Source organism: Helianthus annuus, chromosome 3, assembly GCF_002127325.2.
Source record: "Helianthus annuus cultivar XRQ/B chromosome 3, HanXRQr2.0-SUNRISE, whole genome shotgun sequence".
NCBI classification, from domain to species: Eukaryota; Viridiplantae; Streptophyta; class Magnoliopsida; order Asterales; family Asteraceae; genus Helianthus; species Helianthus annuus.
In genome coordinates this window covers 169080948-169101221 of record NC_035435.2, presented here as the reverse complement: position 1 = coordinate 169101221, position 20274 = coordinate 169080948, and the positions used below count along the sequence as shown (strand labels likewise).

Genomic DNA, 20274 nt, shown 5'->3' with positions numbered 1-20274 from the left:
TTCATTTATGCGTCTGGAAGGGCATGAGATGTGTCTGGAAGTGCATGGGACGCATCTGGGCCCACCTGCAACATTTGAAACGCCACGTTGCCATTTTTTGTTGGGTGCTTGAGAGGTCTGTATATGGACGCTTCAGGTGCTTGAAAAATCACTCCAAAGACGTATGACGTGGCCTTTTTCATAAGTCATGGTGGCCAACGACTATTTTTGTAATTTTCCGTAAATAAATATACAAAACTTTACAATGGTCCATACATGACCCACTCTACACTCCAATACATTCAAAACACAATTGGCCATATTTGAAATTACACCTACTTACAAATATGCAGTCATGCAGAATCAATCTTCAGTTGCCAGAGCCTTGAGGGCACTTCTCTCTTTGAATGCATGACTACCCTACCCTACCCTTCTTGTTCATATTCATTTATTCATACATGTCTCTTCTACAATTCAGCAACTTAAAGATTAGAGTAAAATGCACAAATAGTCCCTGTGGTTTGGTGAAATTTCATCTTTAGTCCCTAACTTTTCAGAATTACACTCTTAGTCCCTATGGTTTGACAAGTTGTTACTTGTATAGTCCCTAAAGCGGATGAAGGTTACTTGGATAGTCCCTGTGGTTTGACAAGCTGTTACTCAGATAGTCCTTGTTATTTCACACTCACTTAACCAGAAAAACTAACCTCCATCCGCTTTTGGAACTATCCGAGTAACAATTTGTCAAACCATAGGGACTAAAAGTTTAATTTTGAAAAGTTGAGGACTAAAGGTGAAATTTCACCAAACCACAGGGACTATCCGTACATTTTACTCAAAGATTATCAAATCTTTAATAAAAACAAAACTTTTGTCAAGTTGCATGTGGAAAACAAGACCCTTTACAAGTTATACATCCTTTAAGTTGAACTCAAAGTCTTAACCTTTCTTCATCTTTTTCAAAAACCCAATAAACACTGACCATTTTTCTTTAATCTTGACAATAGTACATGTAAAATTCGGTGTTTTTTGAACTGGGGTTTGCTTGTTTTTTGTGGGTTTAGACTTTAGAGCAAGAAGATTGATTGTGCATTAAAATGGAGGAGAAATATGAGCCATTGAAAGAGCTTGGTTCGGGGAACTTTGGAGTGGCGAGACTGGTTAGAGATAAGAAGACTAAGGAGTTGCTTGCAGTCAAATACATTGAAAGAGGATCAAAGGTATATTGTTTGATTTATTTTTTTATTTTATTTTATTTTATTTTATATTTTTTTTACAAAAATTCGATTTATTGAGTCGATTTGATGAATTCTTTTAGTATATGAATGGATACACTATGCAGTGCTTTGAGCATATTTTTTTATTATCGAGTTAATTACTGTTTTCGTCCCTGTGGTTTGTCAAAAATCACTTTTCAGTCCATTAGTTTAAAATTTGCGATTTCAGTCCCTGTGGTTTCATTTTCGTAATTATTTCAGTCCTTGTGGTTTCACTTTCGTAACCATTTTAATCCATTTATTCTGTTAGTACAGGGACTAAAATGGTTACGAGGTGGACTGAAATGGTTACGAAAGTGAAACCACAGGGACTGAAATCGCAATTTTTTTAACTAATGGACTGAAATAGTGATTTTTGACAAAACAGTAATTAACAATTATCAATCAACTTTTGGTTTAGATAGGCGCTCTACGGATAACAAATTAACAATGATCAAGAACACCACAAAATGACTTTGATTCTTACTAAAACAAACAAAAGCGCCGGCTAAGACGGCTAAAATTCTGTGCACGCTTTACATGTGGTCCTTTTTTTTGAGAAAAACTCAGCCAAGACTGAAATTTAGCATGCGCTTTTATCCGTCGACTAAAATTTAGTCTTCGTTTTCTTTAGATGGCGGCTAAAAAGGGTAGGCTAATTAGCCACCGGCTTAATTTAGCCTATTTGTTACACGTGTATTATTTTAATTAATTTTTCGTGAACTCTGTTGTACTTTTCAAGGTCTTTTGTGCAGGCTAAAATTTAGCCCGCGCTTTACCGTATTAGCCGACGGTGCTTATTTGTCCTCTCCTAGTTTTTTTTTTTTTTTTTTGGAAAAATTATAAGTTTTGTCCTTTATCTTTATACCACTTTTCAGGCGGTGTCATTTTTAACGAATGTTGAGGTGTCCTTTACTAGGCATTTTGTTGCAAGTTTAGTCGTCCTTTACACCCAACCCAGTTAAAAAACCCTGTTAATTGTTGACAGGCGGTGTCCTTTACTGGGTATTTTGTTGCAAGTTTAGTCCTTTACATAGGTATTTTGTTGCAAGTTTAGTCCTTTACACCCAACAATTAACTGGGTTTTTTTTAACTGGATTGGGTGTAAAGGACTAAACTTGCAACAAAATACCTAGTAAAGGACACCGCCTGTCAACATTCGTTAAAAATGACACCGCCTGAAAAGTGGTATAAAGATAAAGGACAAAACTTGTAATTTTTCCTTTTTTTTTTTTGATAAGTCTATTATTGCAAAGGCTAAAATTTCATGTTTATTTTGGTAATTTTTCCGTTAACATGTTTATTTTGGTGATCTTTCATATTTGGTTCTTTAATTATGATGATCAAAAACACATATCTTAGTTTAACAATGAGAAATCATTACTTATCGGCTATTACATCCACTAAGTTACATATACTTGACCCATGTATAGTTGAATGATATCTTTGACATTGTGTGAGTAAATAATTCAGATGATAACTTCATGTTCTTGTTTCAGATTGATGAAAATGTTCAAAGGGAAATCATCAATCACAGACTACTTAGGCATCCAAACATCATTAGATTCAAGGAGGTTAGTTTGAGCTTCTACACATTTATTTTCACTCATTTCGAATGACTCAACATCGATATTGGCAGTCAGTTTGACTAGGGTCCAAAAGGTTGTCCACAGCAGTTGCTCATCAACAGGGGGGCAGGGGTTTGTCTTTAATAGGCTAGGGTTTGCTATTCAGAAAGGGTAGCGGCGCAGCTTGTTGCTTGCTTACCTGCGATATTGATGTAACTCGGCCAATATTTTATATTAAAATTAGTATAAAAAATGATTTGTTGTATAATATAATCATTTGTTTTTAAATTAAATTTAATCTTAACAAAGAAAACTACTCCTTAGCAAAGGTTTCATGTGTAATAAATTTCCATCATTACTTTTTTTAAGAGACAACACTGCAACAAAATTTCCACTCATTTTTATGACAGAAGAATATGATATCAGTGAGCAATTGGCACAAAAATAATCCAAAGATGAACAATAAATCTGTATACAAAACTATGCGTTAGCAACAGTTTAACGTGCAAAAAGTTTCCGCCTTTTTGTTTTTAGAGTAAAGTACACGGATGGTCCTTGTGGCTTACCAAAATTTTGGATCCAGTCCCTAGTTTTCCAAAAGTACACGGATAGTTCCTGTGGTTGCACTTTGTAACGCAGTTAGTCCCCAACTTTGCCAAAAGTACATGGATGGTCCCTATGGTTTGCATTTCGTAACGCATTTAGCCTCTAACTTGGACCTACTGAAACCTTTAGATTTGTTGGTTGGCCGTTGGGGACTAACTGCGTCACAAAGTGCAAACCACAGGGACCATCCGTGTACTTTTGAAAAGCTAGGAGCCAAATCCAAAATTTCGGTAAACCATAGGGACCATCCGTGTACTTTACTCTTGTTTTTAAGTGACAACCCGCAAACAAAAATTTTGCTTGTATAATGTGCAAAAAGTTTCCGCGTTTTTGTTTTTTAAGAGACAACCCGCAAACGCAATTTTTTCTTTTATATTAGTTCTATGTTGTCAAAAGCGCGCGCCTAGGCGCAAAAAAGGTCTGACGCCCAGGTTTTTCGGAGCTGCATTCGTGTCTGCAGGTGCGGGCACGCATGAGTTCAACCAAATTCCAGCTCCATGATCTTAAATGGCATATATAAGAGCTTTTTTTTTTTTTTTAATTTTATATGTGGAATCTTATTTATTTTCAAAGCACAACATATTTTTTATATTTTTTTTTCTTTATGTGCGCTTTTCTTAAAAAAGCCCACGCTTTTTTTGCGCCTTACGCCTAGGCTCCAGGCGAGGCCGATGCGCCTCGCCTGCGCTTTGCGTCTTTGACAACAAAGTATTAGTTCATGGTTTACGCGACCCTTGTTTCAGAAAACAAATCATGTGCAGGTTTTATTAACTCCAACACATCTAGCTATAGTGATGGAATATGCAGCTGGTGGTGAACTCTTTTTAAAGATATGCAGTGCTGGCAGATTTAGCGAAGACGAGGTTCATACGCTTCATCGCTATATCCCTTTGTACCACCATTAAAAAGTAGTACTTACATATGATCTTTGTGACAACAGGCTCGGTTTTTCTTCCAACAACTTATATCGGGGGTCAGCTACTGTCATTCAATGGTAAAGATCTATAAAAAATGAAGCTTTTTAGCATTTTATGATTCATTCAATGGTAAAGATTTATAAAAAATGATGCTTTTTAGCATTTTATGATTCATTCAATGGTAAAGATTTATAAAAAATGATGCTTTTTAGCAATTTGTGATGTTTTCGCTTCATAAACATTGTTTCGTTTGTACTTTAGGAAATTTGTCACAGAGATCTGAAGCTTGAGAACACTCTCTTAGATGGAAGCCGAACCCCGCGTGTCAAGATTTGTGATTTTGGTTATTCAAAGGTTTAAAATTATTTTTGTTTAGTTAGAATAAATTTAACCTTTTTATGCAAAGTTATTACTTCTTGACAATGTACTTTTTTTGTCATATTTTTAGTCTGGTTTATTGCACTCTCAACCAAAATCGACAGTGGGAACACCGGCATACATTGCCCCTGAGGTTCTATCTTGTAAAGAATATGACGGCAAGGTACTTTTTTTTCATCTTTTGCGGTTGCAATATGGGTGGGTCAGACGGGTTGGTAGTGTTATGGGACGCGTTTGGTTGACATGAAACACTTATAATCAAATTTATTGAACTTTCGAGAAATCGTTAGTGTGTCAAATATGATGACATTTAATTTTGTGGTCCCGATGTTAATATAATTATTTAAAAATATGATTTTGGATGTTTTATACGTTATAATACAGTTTGGGCAACTTTCAACCGTTTAATAATATCCCTTTAATCAAATTTTCCTTTTTGACCATGATTAAAAAATAGACATGCCTAAAATGACCAATTTATAAGTAAATGGGTCGAAATCACCGTGTCTACAAAATACGATAGTTTTGTCTGATTATCTGTTGTGTGTTAGATCGCAGATGTTTGGTCTTGTGGGGTGACTCTTTATGTCATGCTTGTCGGAGCTTACCCTTTTGAGGATTCCCGAGACCCTCGAAATTTTCGTAACACTATTGGGGTAAGATATGTCAAAGAAACTATTTCACTCAAACTAGAAGAATTTCTTTAAGATTGAAGTTGGAAATTGGTTTGTTGACCTTATAAGAGTGTTTGGACCGGATATGACAATCGGTTGTTTTGTTATATGCAGAGAATCATGAGCGCTCAGTACTCGATACCTGATTACGTACGCATTTCCAAAGATTGTAGACACCTCCTTTCTCATATCTTTGTTGCTAACCCGTCTAAGGTACCATTTCTTTCTAAATAAAGGTGGTGGGACCCTGAATTGAGCGGGTCCCACCACCTTCATCAACAATTTACATCTTTGACTATGCATTGTAGAATAAAAATCTCACTCAATAACTAGCGAAAAGTGTTGCCAACCCAACGCCACGTAGGTAGAAGGGCAATAACCAAACCATCCAATAACTGGGTGTTGTGGAATAAATAAAACTTAAATTGAAGAAAAATTAAAAAAGAAAAAATAATCTGATTAGTTTATGAGTTAATGGACCCCACAACAATTTCTTTAACACCCGTTAATGGGGTGGCGAGGGCTTCGTTGGCTCCCCTCAACGGCGGGACGGCATGGTGTTTAACGCCCTCCATGCTGATCTGGCATGGGGGCGTTAATGGACAACACATGGCCTTATATAGCACTAAAATGTTCCCTTTGTTTTAAAATAAACAGAAAATTGAACTAACTTTTATATGAAGAGAAAAACATGAAACTAAAGTTATTGTTGTAATTATTTGTGAAGAGGATTCCCATAGCAGAAATCAAGAAACACCCATGGTTTAGAAAAAGCATGCCAAAGGAGCTTGTGGAAGGCGAGAAAACAAATTACGAGAATACAAGCCGCGATCAATCGCTTCAAAGTGTTGGTGAGATCAATAGGATTATTCAAGAGGCTAAAACGCGAGGAGAAGGGTCCACCGCGAATGGAGAAACTGTCATCGGCGACGGGTCATTAGATCGAGAGAATGATTTGGAGGATAAGGATGAATTTAGTGGAGATTATGCAGGCCAAGTTTGATGGTTTAGTATGTTATGATTTGTGTTATTTTAGTTGTGTTATGGGGTTTGCTAATGTTATGTTTCTTGTTGTATTAATGGTTTAAATGTTTTTTTCACATAATTTACCTAGTTTGTATGGAGTGAATTTTAGTTTAAGATCTTTTTGACGCGTAATTTCAAGTTTGAAATTTGTGATAAAACAGATATTATTGTCCTATATATATATATATTAAAATTCTCCTACATATTAAGAGCATTCTCATCCAATCCATTAAAACTTGTGAGGGCGAGTTTTTATATTGTAAAGGGTATAAAAAGTGGTTGTGAGTGGAGGAGAGAGAAAATGTTACTGTTCATCTGTATATTTAGGGGACACTGTTCACCCAGTATAATTTTTTTAATATATATTAAAAGTGGTTGTGAGTAAAGGAAAGAGAAAAATGTGATGATAATATTATTTAATTGAAAAGGAGAGAGAAAAAGTATTTGTTTTTAGTGGAAATATATTGATATAGGAGTTGTTTTTTAGTGGAATGTATGTATAATTTGATGGATTGGATGAGAATGCTCTAATAAACGTATGAAATGAACAGTACTCCAAATGAACAGTACAAGGGTTATTTTTGTAAATTATACAATCCCACCATATAAAACCCTCAGCCACCGTTGAAGGAGAGATGACGTGAGGTGGTTACCCGCGCCCACACATGTCGCCGCCCTAGGTATAGAAAGAGGGCCCCGACCACAGAAAAGGGAACTCCGGGGAAGTTCCGCCGACTGTGTTGGCGCGTCAACCGTGAAGCTCATGGCGACGATCGTTTATCTGATTACAAGGCGGTGGTGGTGCAATTGAGACCTCAGACAGTCGGCGGCTAGGGTTCGTGACCTGAAGGTGATGACGGAGACGATGTAGATTAAGTTTCAGGCGATCAATGGTGTCAAACAATGGTCGTTCTAAACAAATGCACGGTCAGCGTCGACGGTCAAAACAGGGAACACGTTCTGGTCACCTATGGTTTAGGGTTTTGAAAGTACCGACGATTAGGAAGGCGATATGTTTGGTAAGATTTAATCCTTCGATTCTGTTTTGCCTCTTCGCTTTAATCCTAGGGTTTTTTGCCTCCGGTTTTCTTTTTTCAGTACAAGACACGTCTTTCTTTTACACTACTGTTACTAACACAATTTTAATATGAATCATTGTTGTACCTGTGAAGTTTGCATAGTGTTGGTTGCTTCAAGTGTCATCTGTTAATATTAGTTGTCAAATGCATGACATTGTCTAATTTTGATGGAAGCCGCTGGGTACTTCTTTTGTCTTGAATACAGGGCTTTACTATGCAGAAAATGTCATGTTGCCATAGACACAGTTGTCAACTCTGTATGTATGGATTCTTACTTATATTGATTACAAAGGATGTTTGATTTGCTATTAGTGATTTCTATCAGCATGGCGTAGTCAGTAGTGTGTTTGTGTTTCGTGTAGGTGTGTCAATGCATAAACGACACAAGCGATTACTATGAAAACTGTTATTTGGATTTTTTTGTGTTGTCTTACTGTTCCCTTTGTTAATGATTGAATGTTGTGTTTGTTGCTTTGTGTAGGGTGCATATTAAATTTGTTGGTTTCTCTTCTACTTCTTGAGACATTCATAAAAGAGAGAAGAAAAAAGAAACAGTGACACTTCTCTCTCATCTTCATTTCCAAAATACTACACACATAGTAAAGGTGAGAAAGAGGCAAGATGGCAGTGGTCATTTCAGTGTGCTTCAGGTCTGGTGAAGCATGAAGGCGGTGGTCGTTTCGGGGTGCTTCAGGTCCGCTGAGAAGGAGAGGTGCAACAGTGGCTACGGTTTCGAGCAGGGGTTCACTTACCGCCACAGGTTCAGCTCGGCCAGATTTCCGAGGAGGACTTGAATGCTTACAGCGGCAATGATCCTCAAAGGCCTCTTCTTATGGCCATCAAAGGCCAGATCTATGAGACTATGATGTCTCGCAAAACAGGTCATCTATCATCAATTTCGAGGGTTTGATTTAGTATTACTTTCAGCTCATCGGCGCCATTCTTAGAGCCGATTCTCATACCAGCACAGGTATATTTGTCTCAATTCTTCTTTTAATCTACAAACTGATGGAAACTGATTGAATTGCATTTGAAATTTGGATTTAGGATTGTATGTGGCGAATAGAGCTTCCGGGATGTAAAAAGACATATTTGTTCTAAAACCGATAACTGAGGTTGATAGCAATATCAATATTTATGGACTGAGCTACCCGCTATTGTATGATCTCATTTCAGTTTCTAAGAAAGAAATGGTTTAATTACTCATTAGATGACTGAATTTTGTTCATAACTTACTTTTAAAGACAACTATACAAGTATACATTATTGCCTTGATACTGTCAAAGGGGCTAAAGTATTATCGATAAATGAATAACCTTGCTAAGTGGATTTTTTTTTCTGGTTAAGGGTATTCGTTTATCGAGGTTTTCTTCAGATTACTACATAAAAGTGAGTAATAGTATTATTTTGGACATTTTATGGATTGCAGCTTACGAAGAAGAGAAGCTGCAGACTGACCATGAAAGGAAAGAAAAAGAAAAAAGAATCAGCTATTCGAGTTTCAACAGAGAACGAGATATCTACCCTAAAGGCTGAGATTTCATCATTGAGCAAAAAAGGAGGTTCAGTATCAAAAAGTACGAGTCAAGAACCCGTACTTCTTAAAGGACGTGTTTTTGACAAGGAAAAGGAGATAAACTGCCTACAAGAAGAAAAGAAACGAGCCAATGCGGAGAAAAGCAAGATCGAGCACGAATTAAGTAATCTTAAAACTCAGTTGCTTAACGTACAAACCGAAAAGAAAAAGCTAACGCAGGATCTTCAAAAAGAGAGAGCTAGAGCGGAATCGGAGAAAAAACGAGCTGATGAAATGTCGAAAACTTTAAAAACTAAACAGGCGGAAGTTGAAGTTCTTAAGTCCGAGAAAAAGAATAACGCAGAAATCCGAGCATCAGAATTTGGAAATAGAAATTGGGCGGCTCAAAGAGCTTTATGTAAACGAGAGAAAAGGAGCTGATTGTGAGGCAAAAAAAGCCGAAACCGAGAAGAGAAACACTCACAAAGTGAAAGAAATGTTGAAGGCTGAGCAGTGGGGTGGGTCAATAACCAAAATGCATCGCCCGAGGAATTTGCCGCGAAACGCGCCGGCCATGAAACCACTAGTTAAAAATAAAAATCGAATGTTTTGAACAGTACCAAATGAACAGTACAAAACTAGAAAAAGTTAAAATAATATATATATGGTTTTTTTATACTATGGGGTATAGGGCGGAGGTCGGGGCGTGGGTTAGAGAGAAACGCCCAAGTCACCACCCCGGGTGGGCTTGGGTTTGGGCGTGGCCCCTTGGGCAGGAGTTTAAGGCCGGGCGTGGGGCTTGCTAGCGATCCTATGTGGCTTGTTGGCTAGGGCATAGCGGGCCATGTTTAACTTTTAAAATAGCCACGCCTCAAACCCCCGCCCCACCATACCGTCTTCAATGTGGGTCAGCCCAGCGAAGCCCACCCAAGCCACGTGTCAACCCATGCCCCAAACCCCCACCCCACCATACCCCACGGTCTTAATAGTTTTATTATCTTCTTTACTTTTTAAGTTAGATAAGCTTTTGTCAACCGGTACTGGTATCGAAAATACCAGTACGGTTATCGGTTCATAAAGATAAAAATCGACACCAGCCTGGTACAGAAAACACCAAAAGTCGGTATCGAATTGACCTATATATTAAAAACAGAAGGGATTGAACAGTAACAATAAATAAATATTAAAAAGAGTCATTAATGAAAAGTAATAAAAATAGAAATGAATGAATAGTATTGGGTACCGGTATCAAATTTACTAAACTGAGTGTATTTTCGGTATTCGTTCGGCACCGGTATTCATCGGGTTTTACCCTTAAATACCGGTGCCATACCAGTACCGACCGTATAAAGCCGTACTGTACCAGGTATATTCGGTACCGGTACTCATTTTTGGGGATTTCGATAACGGTATTTTCGGTACCGGTTGGAACCGAGCTCATCAAATCCTGTAGCAATGTAGCAATGCATGTAATTGCACAGTTTAGATTACTTTTCATACACACAGTAAGTAAACTGTATTTCGTTTGAATGAGGTTTTATATACACAACAACTTATTTTGCTTTATTTTTTGTCTTTTTACGTAATGAATGAACTGTAGCATGTAAAATTAAGTTGGATATTTAGATTATTGATGAGAAAATCGTATCAAATCCTATAATCAAACCGGTATCGTATCGGTACCAAATTTACTATACCAAATCATTTTCGGTACCAATTTGGTACCCACCTTTTGGTGTTTTCAGAATCGTTACTTTCGGTTCGACACTGGTCTAGCACCATACCTATATTTATTGATTTTTACCTTCAAATACCATACCGTATTGTACCGAGCATTTTCGGTGTCGTTACCTAATTTCGATGATTTTCCGGATCGGTACTTTCGTCGCCGTTACAGGTCCCGAGCTCATCCATATTTTAACGTGTTAGCACCGTAACAACTGAACTGAAAACAACCGAATTTCCAATGTGTAGGACGTGTGGGTCCTATTATTATATATTAGGTTATTTAAAATCGCTTTTTTAGGACGGATTGACTATCCTTTTCACGACACACGTTTTGCAGTCATTGGGTCCCCGCCGCAACGCGCGGACGGAAATTTAACTAGTTTGTTTAAAATATGTATTTGGCATTCATTCATGATCAGTATGCACCATTAGGCATCAGGTGGCGACTGCTATATAGGCCCTCACATTTATAAAAACTTTTTTTTGGCCCATTACTTTATAGTCTAATGCATTTAAGAGGTTGTTTGTTTACCTCTTAATTAGGCACTTAATGGTTCAGACCTCTTGCTGGTTCAACACTTAGGAGCTGTTTGACAACATCTGAATGGTTAAGTGCTGAACCAGTAAGAGGTCTAAACCTGTATAATGCTTAACCGTTCAGAGGCAAATTTCTTACCAATTCAGATTAGAGGTCTTAACCATTCAAACTATGTATAAAAATCTTAACCATTCAGAGGCAAATGTCTGAACCATTCAGACATCTGCTCGTGAAACAAACAGTGTGAACCATTAAGAGGTAAACAAACAGCCCCGTAGTGGTTCAGATTGTTTGTTTCACGAACAAATGTCTGAATGCTTTAGACATTTGCCTCTAAATGATTAAGATTTATACAGAGTCTGAATGGTTAAGACTTCTAATCTGAATTGGTCAGACATTTGTCTCTGAACGGTTAAGCATTATACAGGCACTTAGGGGTTGTTTGGTAGCCTCTGAATGATCATTAAGAATTTTACCAATGAGAAGGTAGAAGAATGTGACATGTGATGATTTACCATTCAGATGTTACCTCTTAACCATTCAGACTTGAGGTTACCTCTTATTCATTCAGATGTTTTAAACCATTAAGAGGTAGCATCTGAATGGTCATTAAGAGACTACCAAACAACCCCTTAATGGTCCAGACCTCTTACTGGTTCAGCACTTAATGGTTCAGACCTCTTACTGGTTCAGCACTTAACCACAGATGTTGCCAAACAGCCCCTTAGTGATAGGATAAGGCTTTGAGACCAATAGGTTCTGGGTTCGATTCCCATATGAGGGTTTTTTTCCATATTTATTGAGTTTCCTCCTGAATTGGCGTATAGGCATTATGCCTAGTGGAGATGGATATGATCGGGTGGTTCCGTTGGTGACACGATGTGGTCCGTCATAGATCCAAATTTGCCGCTAAAAAAAATAGCACCTATTTTACATCTTCAACGTGTAATTTGTGAATCAAGAGATTTTTGGGCCTAAAGCAAAGAGGGCGATCAATATGTTCCATCTCCACCATGAAGCCAAAGATAATAACATTTGTCATTTGTAAGTATGTGCGAATCAAGTTCTATCTGTATATTTTTTTTTTCTCAATTCTCAATTGAACCGGCATGGCCGTCCATGAGGCTTTGGGTGTCCTGTGTGACTAAAAAAATAAGCCCCTAAAATGTGTGCTCGATAATACAATCAACAATCATTCTTCGGCCTTTGGCCTTTTACCTTCGGACGGACGGCCCAAGAAGGATTTTGTTATTTAAGTGGGTGTAAAATTTTAAGTTTTTAATAATTGAGTTACACAGATTTAGTCGGGTTAAATAAAAAATGGGTTTAAATGGGCCAAAACTAAATAGGTTAATGGGTTTATAAATCATATTTGGTCATATAAAAGAACTTTAAAATTTGGGCTCCCGGAAAGTGGGTTGTGCTTTGCCTTGGTGGCCTCCCATGGAAATGAGAAATGATATAGCAACCAAAAGTAGTTAAATCATACTATGATTATAATTTGAAACATTGTTAATTATCGTGTATTTGAAATAAAAACCCCATTCATGCCTAGGTTATGCCGCACATCGGCACCGAGGCAGAATTTCACGCCCAAAGAGGCTTAGGTGGGCAAGGGGCGTCATCTCATGTCTCATTACTGATAGCCAAATTTATTTTAGATATCCATGGGATGTTGAATATCAGACATATATAGTAAGACCATCAACATAAGTGGGGGTGGAAGGGTATTCATCCCATCCCATGCCTATGGTGACCAGCCAATCTATCAATCAATCGACGCCCTCTCTTCTCGTTTCACGGTCTCACGGACACACAATCTTTTTCTCTCTATGTCCTCTCCTAAAACTCAAAGGGCGTATATCCTTTTTTCCTCCATCTCTCTTTTCTTCTTTCCCCTCTCCATAGGCCATGGGGTGTGGGAGACGGCAAGGGTCGGGGATAGCCGAGTTGATGTCGGCGCCCAAGGGGAACACCGAACACCGCCCCCCTCCATTCGGTTTCGGTGACTTTGGGGACTTCTCCCCTATCTCCCCAACTGCACACATGTCTATCTCCCTCTCGTTTCTCTCTTGATTTGTGGAAGGGGATGAAGGGGATTAAGGTGATTTCAGGGCGGATCTAGTAAGGGGGTGGGTGAGCAGGCGCACCCTTTGAAAAAAAAAATAGTGTATTTTATAGGGCAAAATCTCACGCGTACCTCTTAAAAATATTTCCTAAGTCCGCCATTAGATGAGTTAGAGATAATGTGGAGGATGGTTGAATGGGTTTCACGGGCAACCATACCCACCATCCTTAGTTGATTCTCCAAGGGCGACTGTGATCATGGGCGGATCTTAGTGGAGCTGTGGCAGGGCCACGGCCCTGGCAAGTTTTTCGGCCGTAGTGCTTATTTTCCGCATTTCGATCGAAATTTTGTATATATACTATGTTCGGCCCTAGCAAGTTTTTCGGCCGTAGTGCTAATTTTAGTGTCCGTGTCTTTCGGCCCTGGCAGGTTCAACGGGCAAGATCCGCCACTGACTGTGATGTCGGTAGTCTAAGACAAAGTTGAATACTTGAATTATAGGATTTAAAGTCATCGAAAGTTGACCACAAAACTATAATTATTGTTCAGTTATGAGCCACAGTTAACTTTAGGACCAGATATTGACTTTTTTACTATTACGAAAACCACAAGCATATTACCAATTATAAATTTGTAACATGTTTCTGCTTCATGGAATGTACTTTAAACATAGGGAAGTTTCAAAAAAAAAAAAAAAAAAAAAAAAATAGTAACATGTTTGTGCTTAATGAAATGTACTCCAAGCATCTAACTCAAATGTTTTCATTTTTTGTATTTTAATCTCTTTGTTTTTTTACTTTTAACCCAAAACTTTTCATCTTTTACAATTTAACCCAAACACATTTATATTTTCAACTTTTACAAATTTTTCGTTTTACGTTTCGTTGTAATTTTGCGAGTGAACACACCATAATGTACGTGTGAGTTTCAACGTTTTGTCGACTATTTCCTCCTGTTTGACAGGACCGTCACAACGCGTATATTTTTCCCTGTTTGACAGGTTCGTCGCAACACGCTTGGTCTCAGATCGACTTAGTTATTCTTTTCTATTTTTACATTTAATCTAATTTCTTCGCATTAACATGCAACAACGGGCATGCGTGGTTCAACGATTTTACGTATGATTTTCGTTCGGTATTATTTTTTTCTTTTTATTTATTTTGTTTTTATGAGCTTTTCCGGTGTTGCTGGTAGTTATTTTCGAGTTAATAAGAAAAGAGTCAAACAAGTTGTTCAATCGTGTGGCTAATCGCTTACCCACCCACTAAACCGTCCCGTTTGATTTTTTGTTTCCCGAAACATAGTTTGTAGGTTAGTCCAAAATTTGTAATAAACCAACGAACTGGAAAAGGAACTCAACTAATTCAAACCAATTTAGTTAATGCATCGTTTGTTTTAAAAAAGATTGTGGAAGTGTGAATGGAAATAGTAATAGGATCGATTTTTCAAAGTCGTACCACCTACTCAAAAGTCAACGCAATAATATCACCCAACTCCTCTATAAATATAAATTACTTTCAACTAGAATAAATCCAAACCAAAGAAAGTAGAAAAAATCTATAATACTTAAAACTTATTGGAATGAAATATTGTTGGAGAATGGTTATAGTTGTAACTTTTATGATGTTTTTGGCTATTGCTAGTTCGGCACCAAGTGCGGCCCAGTGCAAGAAAGAGAGAAGGCTTGCCATAAACGCATGTAAAAGTGTGTTGTATGGTCGGCTTCCATCACCATCTTGTTGTCAACGAATTCGGGTTAGCCATATTAAGTGTATATGTTCCGTCATTACCCCTAAGTTGGCCGCTCTTATTGATGTTAATCGCTTTATTAAGCTTATTGAAGGTTGTGGACGTAGAGTCCCTCATCACTTCAAATGTGGAAGTAAATCTCTTTTATCTATCTATAGTGTTCTTGCACGCGTGCACACACATATATATAGTTAAAAAATTTTGAATCTTTTATCTATAGTGATGTTTAACGTTTGTTTTTGGCTTTTGTAGGTCTTACAATACCGTAATGATGATGATGCTCAAAGGGGATTTTACTCAGCGTCATAGATATTTATATGTTATTTATGTTTATGCCATTCGAAATAAGAGCATGATAATATGTTACTCCATTATTTTTACTTTTACACAAGTTGTATGAAACATTAACTCTATAATATCGGTGAATTGTGAACTTGAAAACTCACTACACAAAAAAAACCTAAACACCCAACACCACCAAAAACCTAAAGCCCCCACCCCCACCCATCGGCCATCACCCACCAAAAAAAAAAAAAAAACTGTCAAGAGGGGTGGGGTTAGGTTTTTGGATGGTGGTGGTGAGTGTTTAGATTTTGGATGGTAGTATAGTGCGTTTAGGTTTTTGGTTATTAAACATTTGTCACTCTATAAATTCTTCTTACAATTCTTACAACTAGGACTATTTATATAATAACTTAACCCTATTATTAAATCCATAACATCCTTTAGAAATAGTATTGTTTTTGGTTTCTTGATTTGACCACTATGCTTTTAAAGTTTTAAAACTTTCCCACTTTGACCCATATTTGAACAATTAAACAAATAATCACTATCTTATTTATCTAAGCAATGGTTCTTTTTGTTTTCTTTTTTCTTATTTTTGTTTATTTCTTTCTTTTAACTTTTTTTTTTAGTTAAACAACATATTTTCTTCAAGTTATATAATTACTAAGTGCTTGATTTTTTTACGTTTTTTTATACATTTTTTGGGTTTTCACTTACGTTTGTTATACCGAGTGTATCAAATCGTCCGAGATCCAGCCCGATGATAATTTTTTTTTGTTATATACCGTATCAAAACAAATATATATCGTTCGTACAACTCCGGTAGTGGTACAAGTATAAGTTTCTAGTATAAACTTTATCCAAAACGGAATTGTATTCACAACAGGGTAGCTTTTCTTTTTTATTTTTGTTCCAAACATAACATTGTCACATAAAACACGTGTCAATATCTTTGTTACATATTGATTATAGCAAATGTTTGTATCATAATGAACTGAATTGCTACCGACCAAACTCTCACCACGAAGCTGGAGAATCCCACTAATTCATATAACTTATTTATGAATAGTCACTATAAATTTGTCGCATGCTGAAAAAGAAGTCTATGTGGGTCAACGAGACAATTTTCAAACTTTACTGCCCGACCCGAATGACAACGACTCGACTCAAAATTATAGTATAGACTTGCTTATTTTGGGTATTACCTTATCAAAAGGGTTCTTTGTTAATTGTTACGAAAAAAAAATGTGTGGTCATCTTCTATTGCTAGCAACCCCCTATATCCATGACCCCTTTATAAAAAGCACAAAAGTCACCAAAACATTAACAAATACTAAAGAGTAAAGAGATGGGTGGTGGTGGTGGTGTTACTAACATAATGGTGGTAGTGGCGGTGGTACTAGCCGTATCATCATGGTTGGTCCCGACAAGAGCAGGGCTAAGTGCCGCCGAGTGCCATGAAGAGAGACGACTAGCAGTAAATGCTTGCAAGTCGGTGTTGCATGTGGGGGTCCCGAGCCCACAATGTTGCCAACGTGTGAGGGTTAGCCACGCGGAGTGTATATGTCCTGATGTGACGCCTGAGGTGGTTGCGATCATTGGGGACATCAATCGAGCCATTAGGCTAGTCGAAAGATGTGGTAGAAGAGTTCCTCATCATTTCAAGTGTGGAAGTAAGTATTAAAAAAGTAATTGTATTTTATCCATTTTGAGCCAATGAGGTAGTGGTGGAGTGGTTGAGGAAAGACTTGGTGTTTCTTGTGACCCAGGTTGCCGTTCAAAATTTTTTTTATCCATTTTGATTTGTACTAATGCTGTCTTTGTTTGTGTTTCAATTATTGCAGGTATCACTACATGAAAATTTGATCGTGGAATGTATGTACTTGATTGGCTATAATGGTGCAGCTGAAAATAATGGAGTCAAATTACGTTAAGTTGGTCAAAAAGAAAATATATGTAACAATTATTAATTATGTACTTGAGTTTGCACCTAAGCTTCTATTAAAATGAACATAGTATTTTTATTTTTGTTTTTGTTTTTGATAGAATTGGATTTGCTATTTAAATAAAGGTTAGCGACGCAGTTTGTTGTCCGTTTACCTGCTATTGTTATGTAATTTTTCTAACTTAAAAAAAATCTAATGATCATAATCATAATCAGTTTAATATAAACACAACTACTTGCCGCAAGCGAACAAAACAACAACAACAACAACCGAACCCAGTAAATCCCACTAGTACCAAGCCTATTATTAGGATCTTTAAAAATGAATGCATGTTAAGATTGTTATTTATAAATTTCTAGTTGAGAACATAACAGTTGGTTTCTTGTTCTAGTTTATTTTAATTCATCATTGATTAAAAAAACGCATGTAATTTTTAGCAGAGAATAAGAGTTGGTGAATAACGACTGAGCATTGATCTTCAAAAATGCATGTGTGTGTGATTATTTGGTAAAGAATATAAAATATTGTTAACGACATTGTTGAGTAAGTTGCCTTACCGAATATCAAACTTGTACGCAACCAAAAACATTCTTCAACTACGATGATCAGCATAAACCATTTTCTTCAATCAACCGAACTGCACCAAAGGGTTTCGATTTGGAACACCACCATCTCATTTCTCTCTCCTCTATCCCGTACTATAGAGCGGACAATTTCAAACACGGACGTGTTAGCATAACACAAAACGACACGTTCTTAATAAGTTTCGTGTTTAGACTTAACAGGTTTCGTATCTTAAACAGGTCGACACGTTAATGACCTATAAAATTCGTGTCTAGACAGGTTAATGACTTGTTAACATGTCACCGACTCTTAGTGATATGTTTATATTTGTAATGAACGATATTATTCCTATCAATATTGACACAAAGATGCAAGTAGCGGATCTTTTCACAAAGGGGTTAGGAGCACCACAGCTACAATTCCTACTTGACAAGTAGGGTGTTATGAACTTACACACTCCCTGTGGGAGAGTATTGGAATTTGACCCACAACCCATATGCTCTAGAGGGCAGAGTATGTTATGTTATGGAATAGAGCATAGCATATTTTTTTGCTTTTATTTGGGTTTGATTTTATTTCCTTTTCATTCATGTTGTTCTTGTTAGACTATGGGGTGTGGAACATGGGTTGGGGCGGTTACACCACCCCGCCTCGGCGTTGGCCGTTGGGCTTGACGTGGAAGTTCTGCCTGACGTGGGACGGGGGTTGGATGACATGGCGAGCTATGGTTGGCTGGTTCAAAGTAGTCGTTGACAAACGACTAGTTTAAAAAAATTATTTACATATTATGCCCACCATTTTTTTACAATTTTTACCACTTCTCTACTTCTTCTACCATATCTCTTTATTTTTTATAAAATCAACCCACAACATTCTACAATGCATCCTTATAACCGTGGCTACGACCCAAACAACCCCTTTGGATACCAAGAAAACCCGAACCCTAGCCCGCTATCAAACCGTCCAACGCATCATCAACAATACCCATTACACACGGCCATTCACAACAACCACAACACGGTATGGTATACTCACCGTGTCCTGATCTAACTGGAATCGCATCGTATATAGGAAACCGTGTATACTTTCCATATAACCTATTTAATGTTTACAATATTATTGTTTTAAGTTTTATTATAATGTCTATAATATTATTTGTGTTTTTGGAATAGGGAATTCACGACACAAAAAATATTTTTGGTATTCGATCAAGAAAACATTTCATGCGCAAATGCAAAGGGGGAGGTGTATCATGAAAATGATCCTCTCGTCGAAGTGGGGGGATATGAATACACAAGTCACCGCGTTCAACGCTTGTTTTCATAAGGCGAAGAACGCGCCAAGAAGCGGTGAAACCGAGGTTGACATTGTCAAGAACGTGTTGCTATCATACAAAGAGAACAAGAAGAACGAGTTCAAGTACATATATTGTTGGGATGTATGTAGGTACGCTTTGAAATGGCCGAGAGTTCCTCCTGCTAGCGAGTCAACCTCATCAAAAAGTGCAAGAACACCCACGTCCCAAGCTCATTCTGATGCTCGTGATCAAGAGTTTGATCTTAATTTGGATGATTTTGATGATTCTCCTACCTTCCCACCCGGTAGAGACACGTAAAGAAAACGGCTTCAAAGATCGAGATCGGGTTCGGCCCCGGTTCGGCCTCGGGTAAAGGGTTGTACACCGAGCAGTTGGAAGATCTTAATACCAAAATTGATACATTTAATTTTCTCCAACAACAAAGGATCGAGATCAGGAAAAATATCCAAGCGTCGTTCGATAAAAAGATATCTCTAAAAGAAAAATGCGAAGATATGAAATTTCTCGCTATGCCCGTCGATCACCTTACCGGCCCATAATAGCAATAACGTTGGATATAAAAGAAGAAATAATAAAAAAATATAACATGGATATATAGTTTTTAATTTTAGGTTATCTTTTAAATTATATGTAGTTTTTTTTTTCTTTGTAGTTTTTTTAATTAGTGTGTTATTTTTATTATATGAAATTCTAAATAGTTTAAAAATTGAATATTGGAATTTATAACACAAATAAATAAATACTAGTATTTATATTTGAAAAAAAAAAAGAAATATAAATATTTGTGTGGGGCTCACGCTTTCCCCTTAATTGATATATCTTATTAAATTCGTGCTTTTCTTGGCATCTCCCATATTTTATTTCTGCCTCTATGACTTGATGTAGATCTGATTTCATGAGTTCAGATACTACATAAAACCTGTGTAGGTGATGGTAACATGGTTCGTATAGATGTTTCAACAATTTCAGGATACCAGACCTTTTTCGAATTAAATTAAACACATCATTCATGTTACCACCAGGCGTGAACTCATGGAGTCTGATCTTCATCAAGCCATGAAGGCCAATGATCATGACTT

At 37.2% G+C, this 20274-nt stretch overlaps 2 protein-coding genes and 1 long non-coding RNA gene across 3 annotated transcripts; all 3 read left to right on the top strand.

Annotated features, from left to right (window-relative positions):
• The first annotated feature begins 839 nt into the window (after nucleotides 1-839).
• LOC110930741 (serine/threonine-protein kinase SAPK3) lies at nucleotides 840-6536 on the top strand. The gene is made up of 9 exons (XM_022174109.2): nucleotides 840-1199; nucleotides 2735-2809; nucleotides 4171-4272; nucleotides 4350-4403; nucleotides 4588-4680; nucleotides 4775-4867; nucleotides 5256-5360; nucleotides 5493-5591; nucleotides 6106-6536. The coding sequence occupies exons 1-9, from the start codon at nucleotides 1077-1079 to the stop codon at nucleotides 6379-6381; spliced, it is 1020 nt and encodes a 339-aa protein (XP_022029801.1). The 5' UTR covers nucleotides 840-1076; the 3' UTR covers nucleotides 6382-6536.
• Nucleotides 6537-7012: 476 nt separating this feature from the next.
• LOC110930742 lies at nucleotides 7013-9677 on the top strand. The gene is made up of 4 exons (XR_002588065.2): nucleotides 7013-7423; nucleotides 7965-8453; nucleotides 8531-8642; nucleotides 8913-9677. It is a non-coding gene; the product is annotated as an uncharacterized LOC110930742 (long non-coding RNA).
• Nucleotides 9678-16570: 6893 nt separating this feature from the next.
• On the top strand, nucleotides 16571-17395 carry LOC110928318. Its single transcript, XM_022171382.2, has 2 exons — nucleotides 16571-17040; nucleotides 17212-17395. The coding sequence occupies exons 1-2, from the start codon at nucleotides 16716-16718 to the stop codon at nucleotides 17223-17225; spliced, it is 339 nt and encodes a 112-aa protein (XP_022027074.1). The 5' UTR covers nucleotides 16571-16715; the 3' UTR covers nucleotides 17226-17395.
• The last annotated feature ends 2879 nt before the right edge of the window (nucleotides 17396-20274 follow it).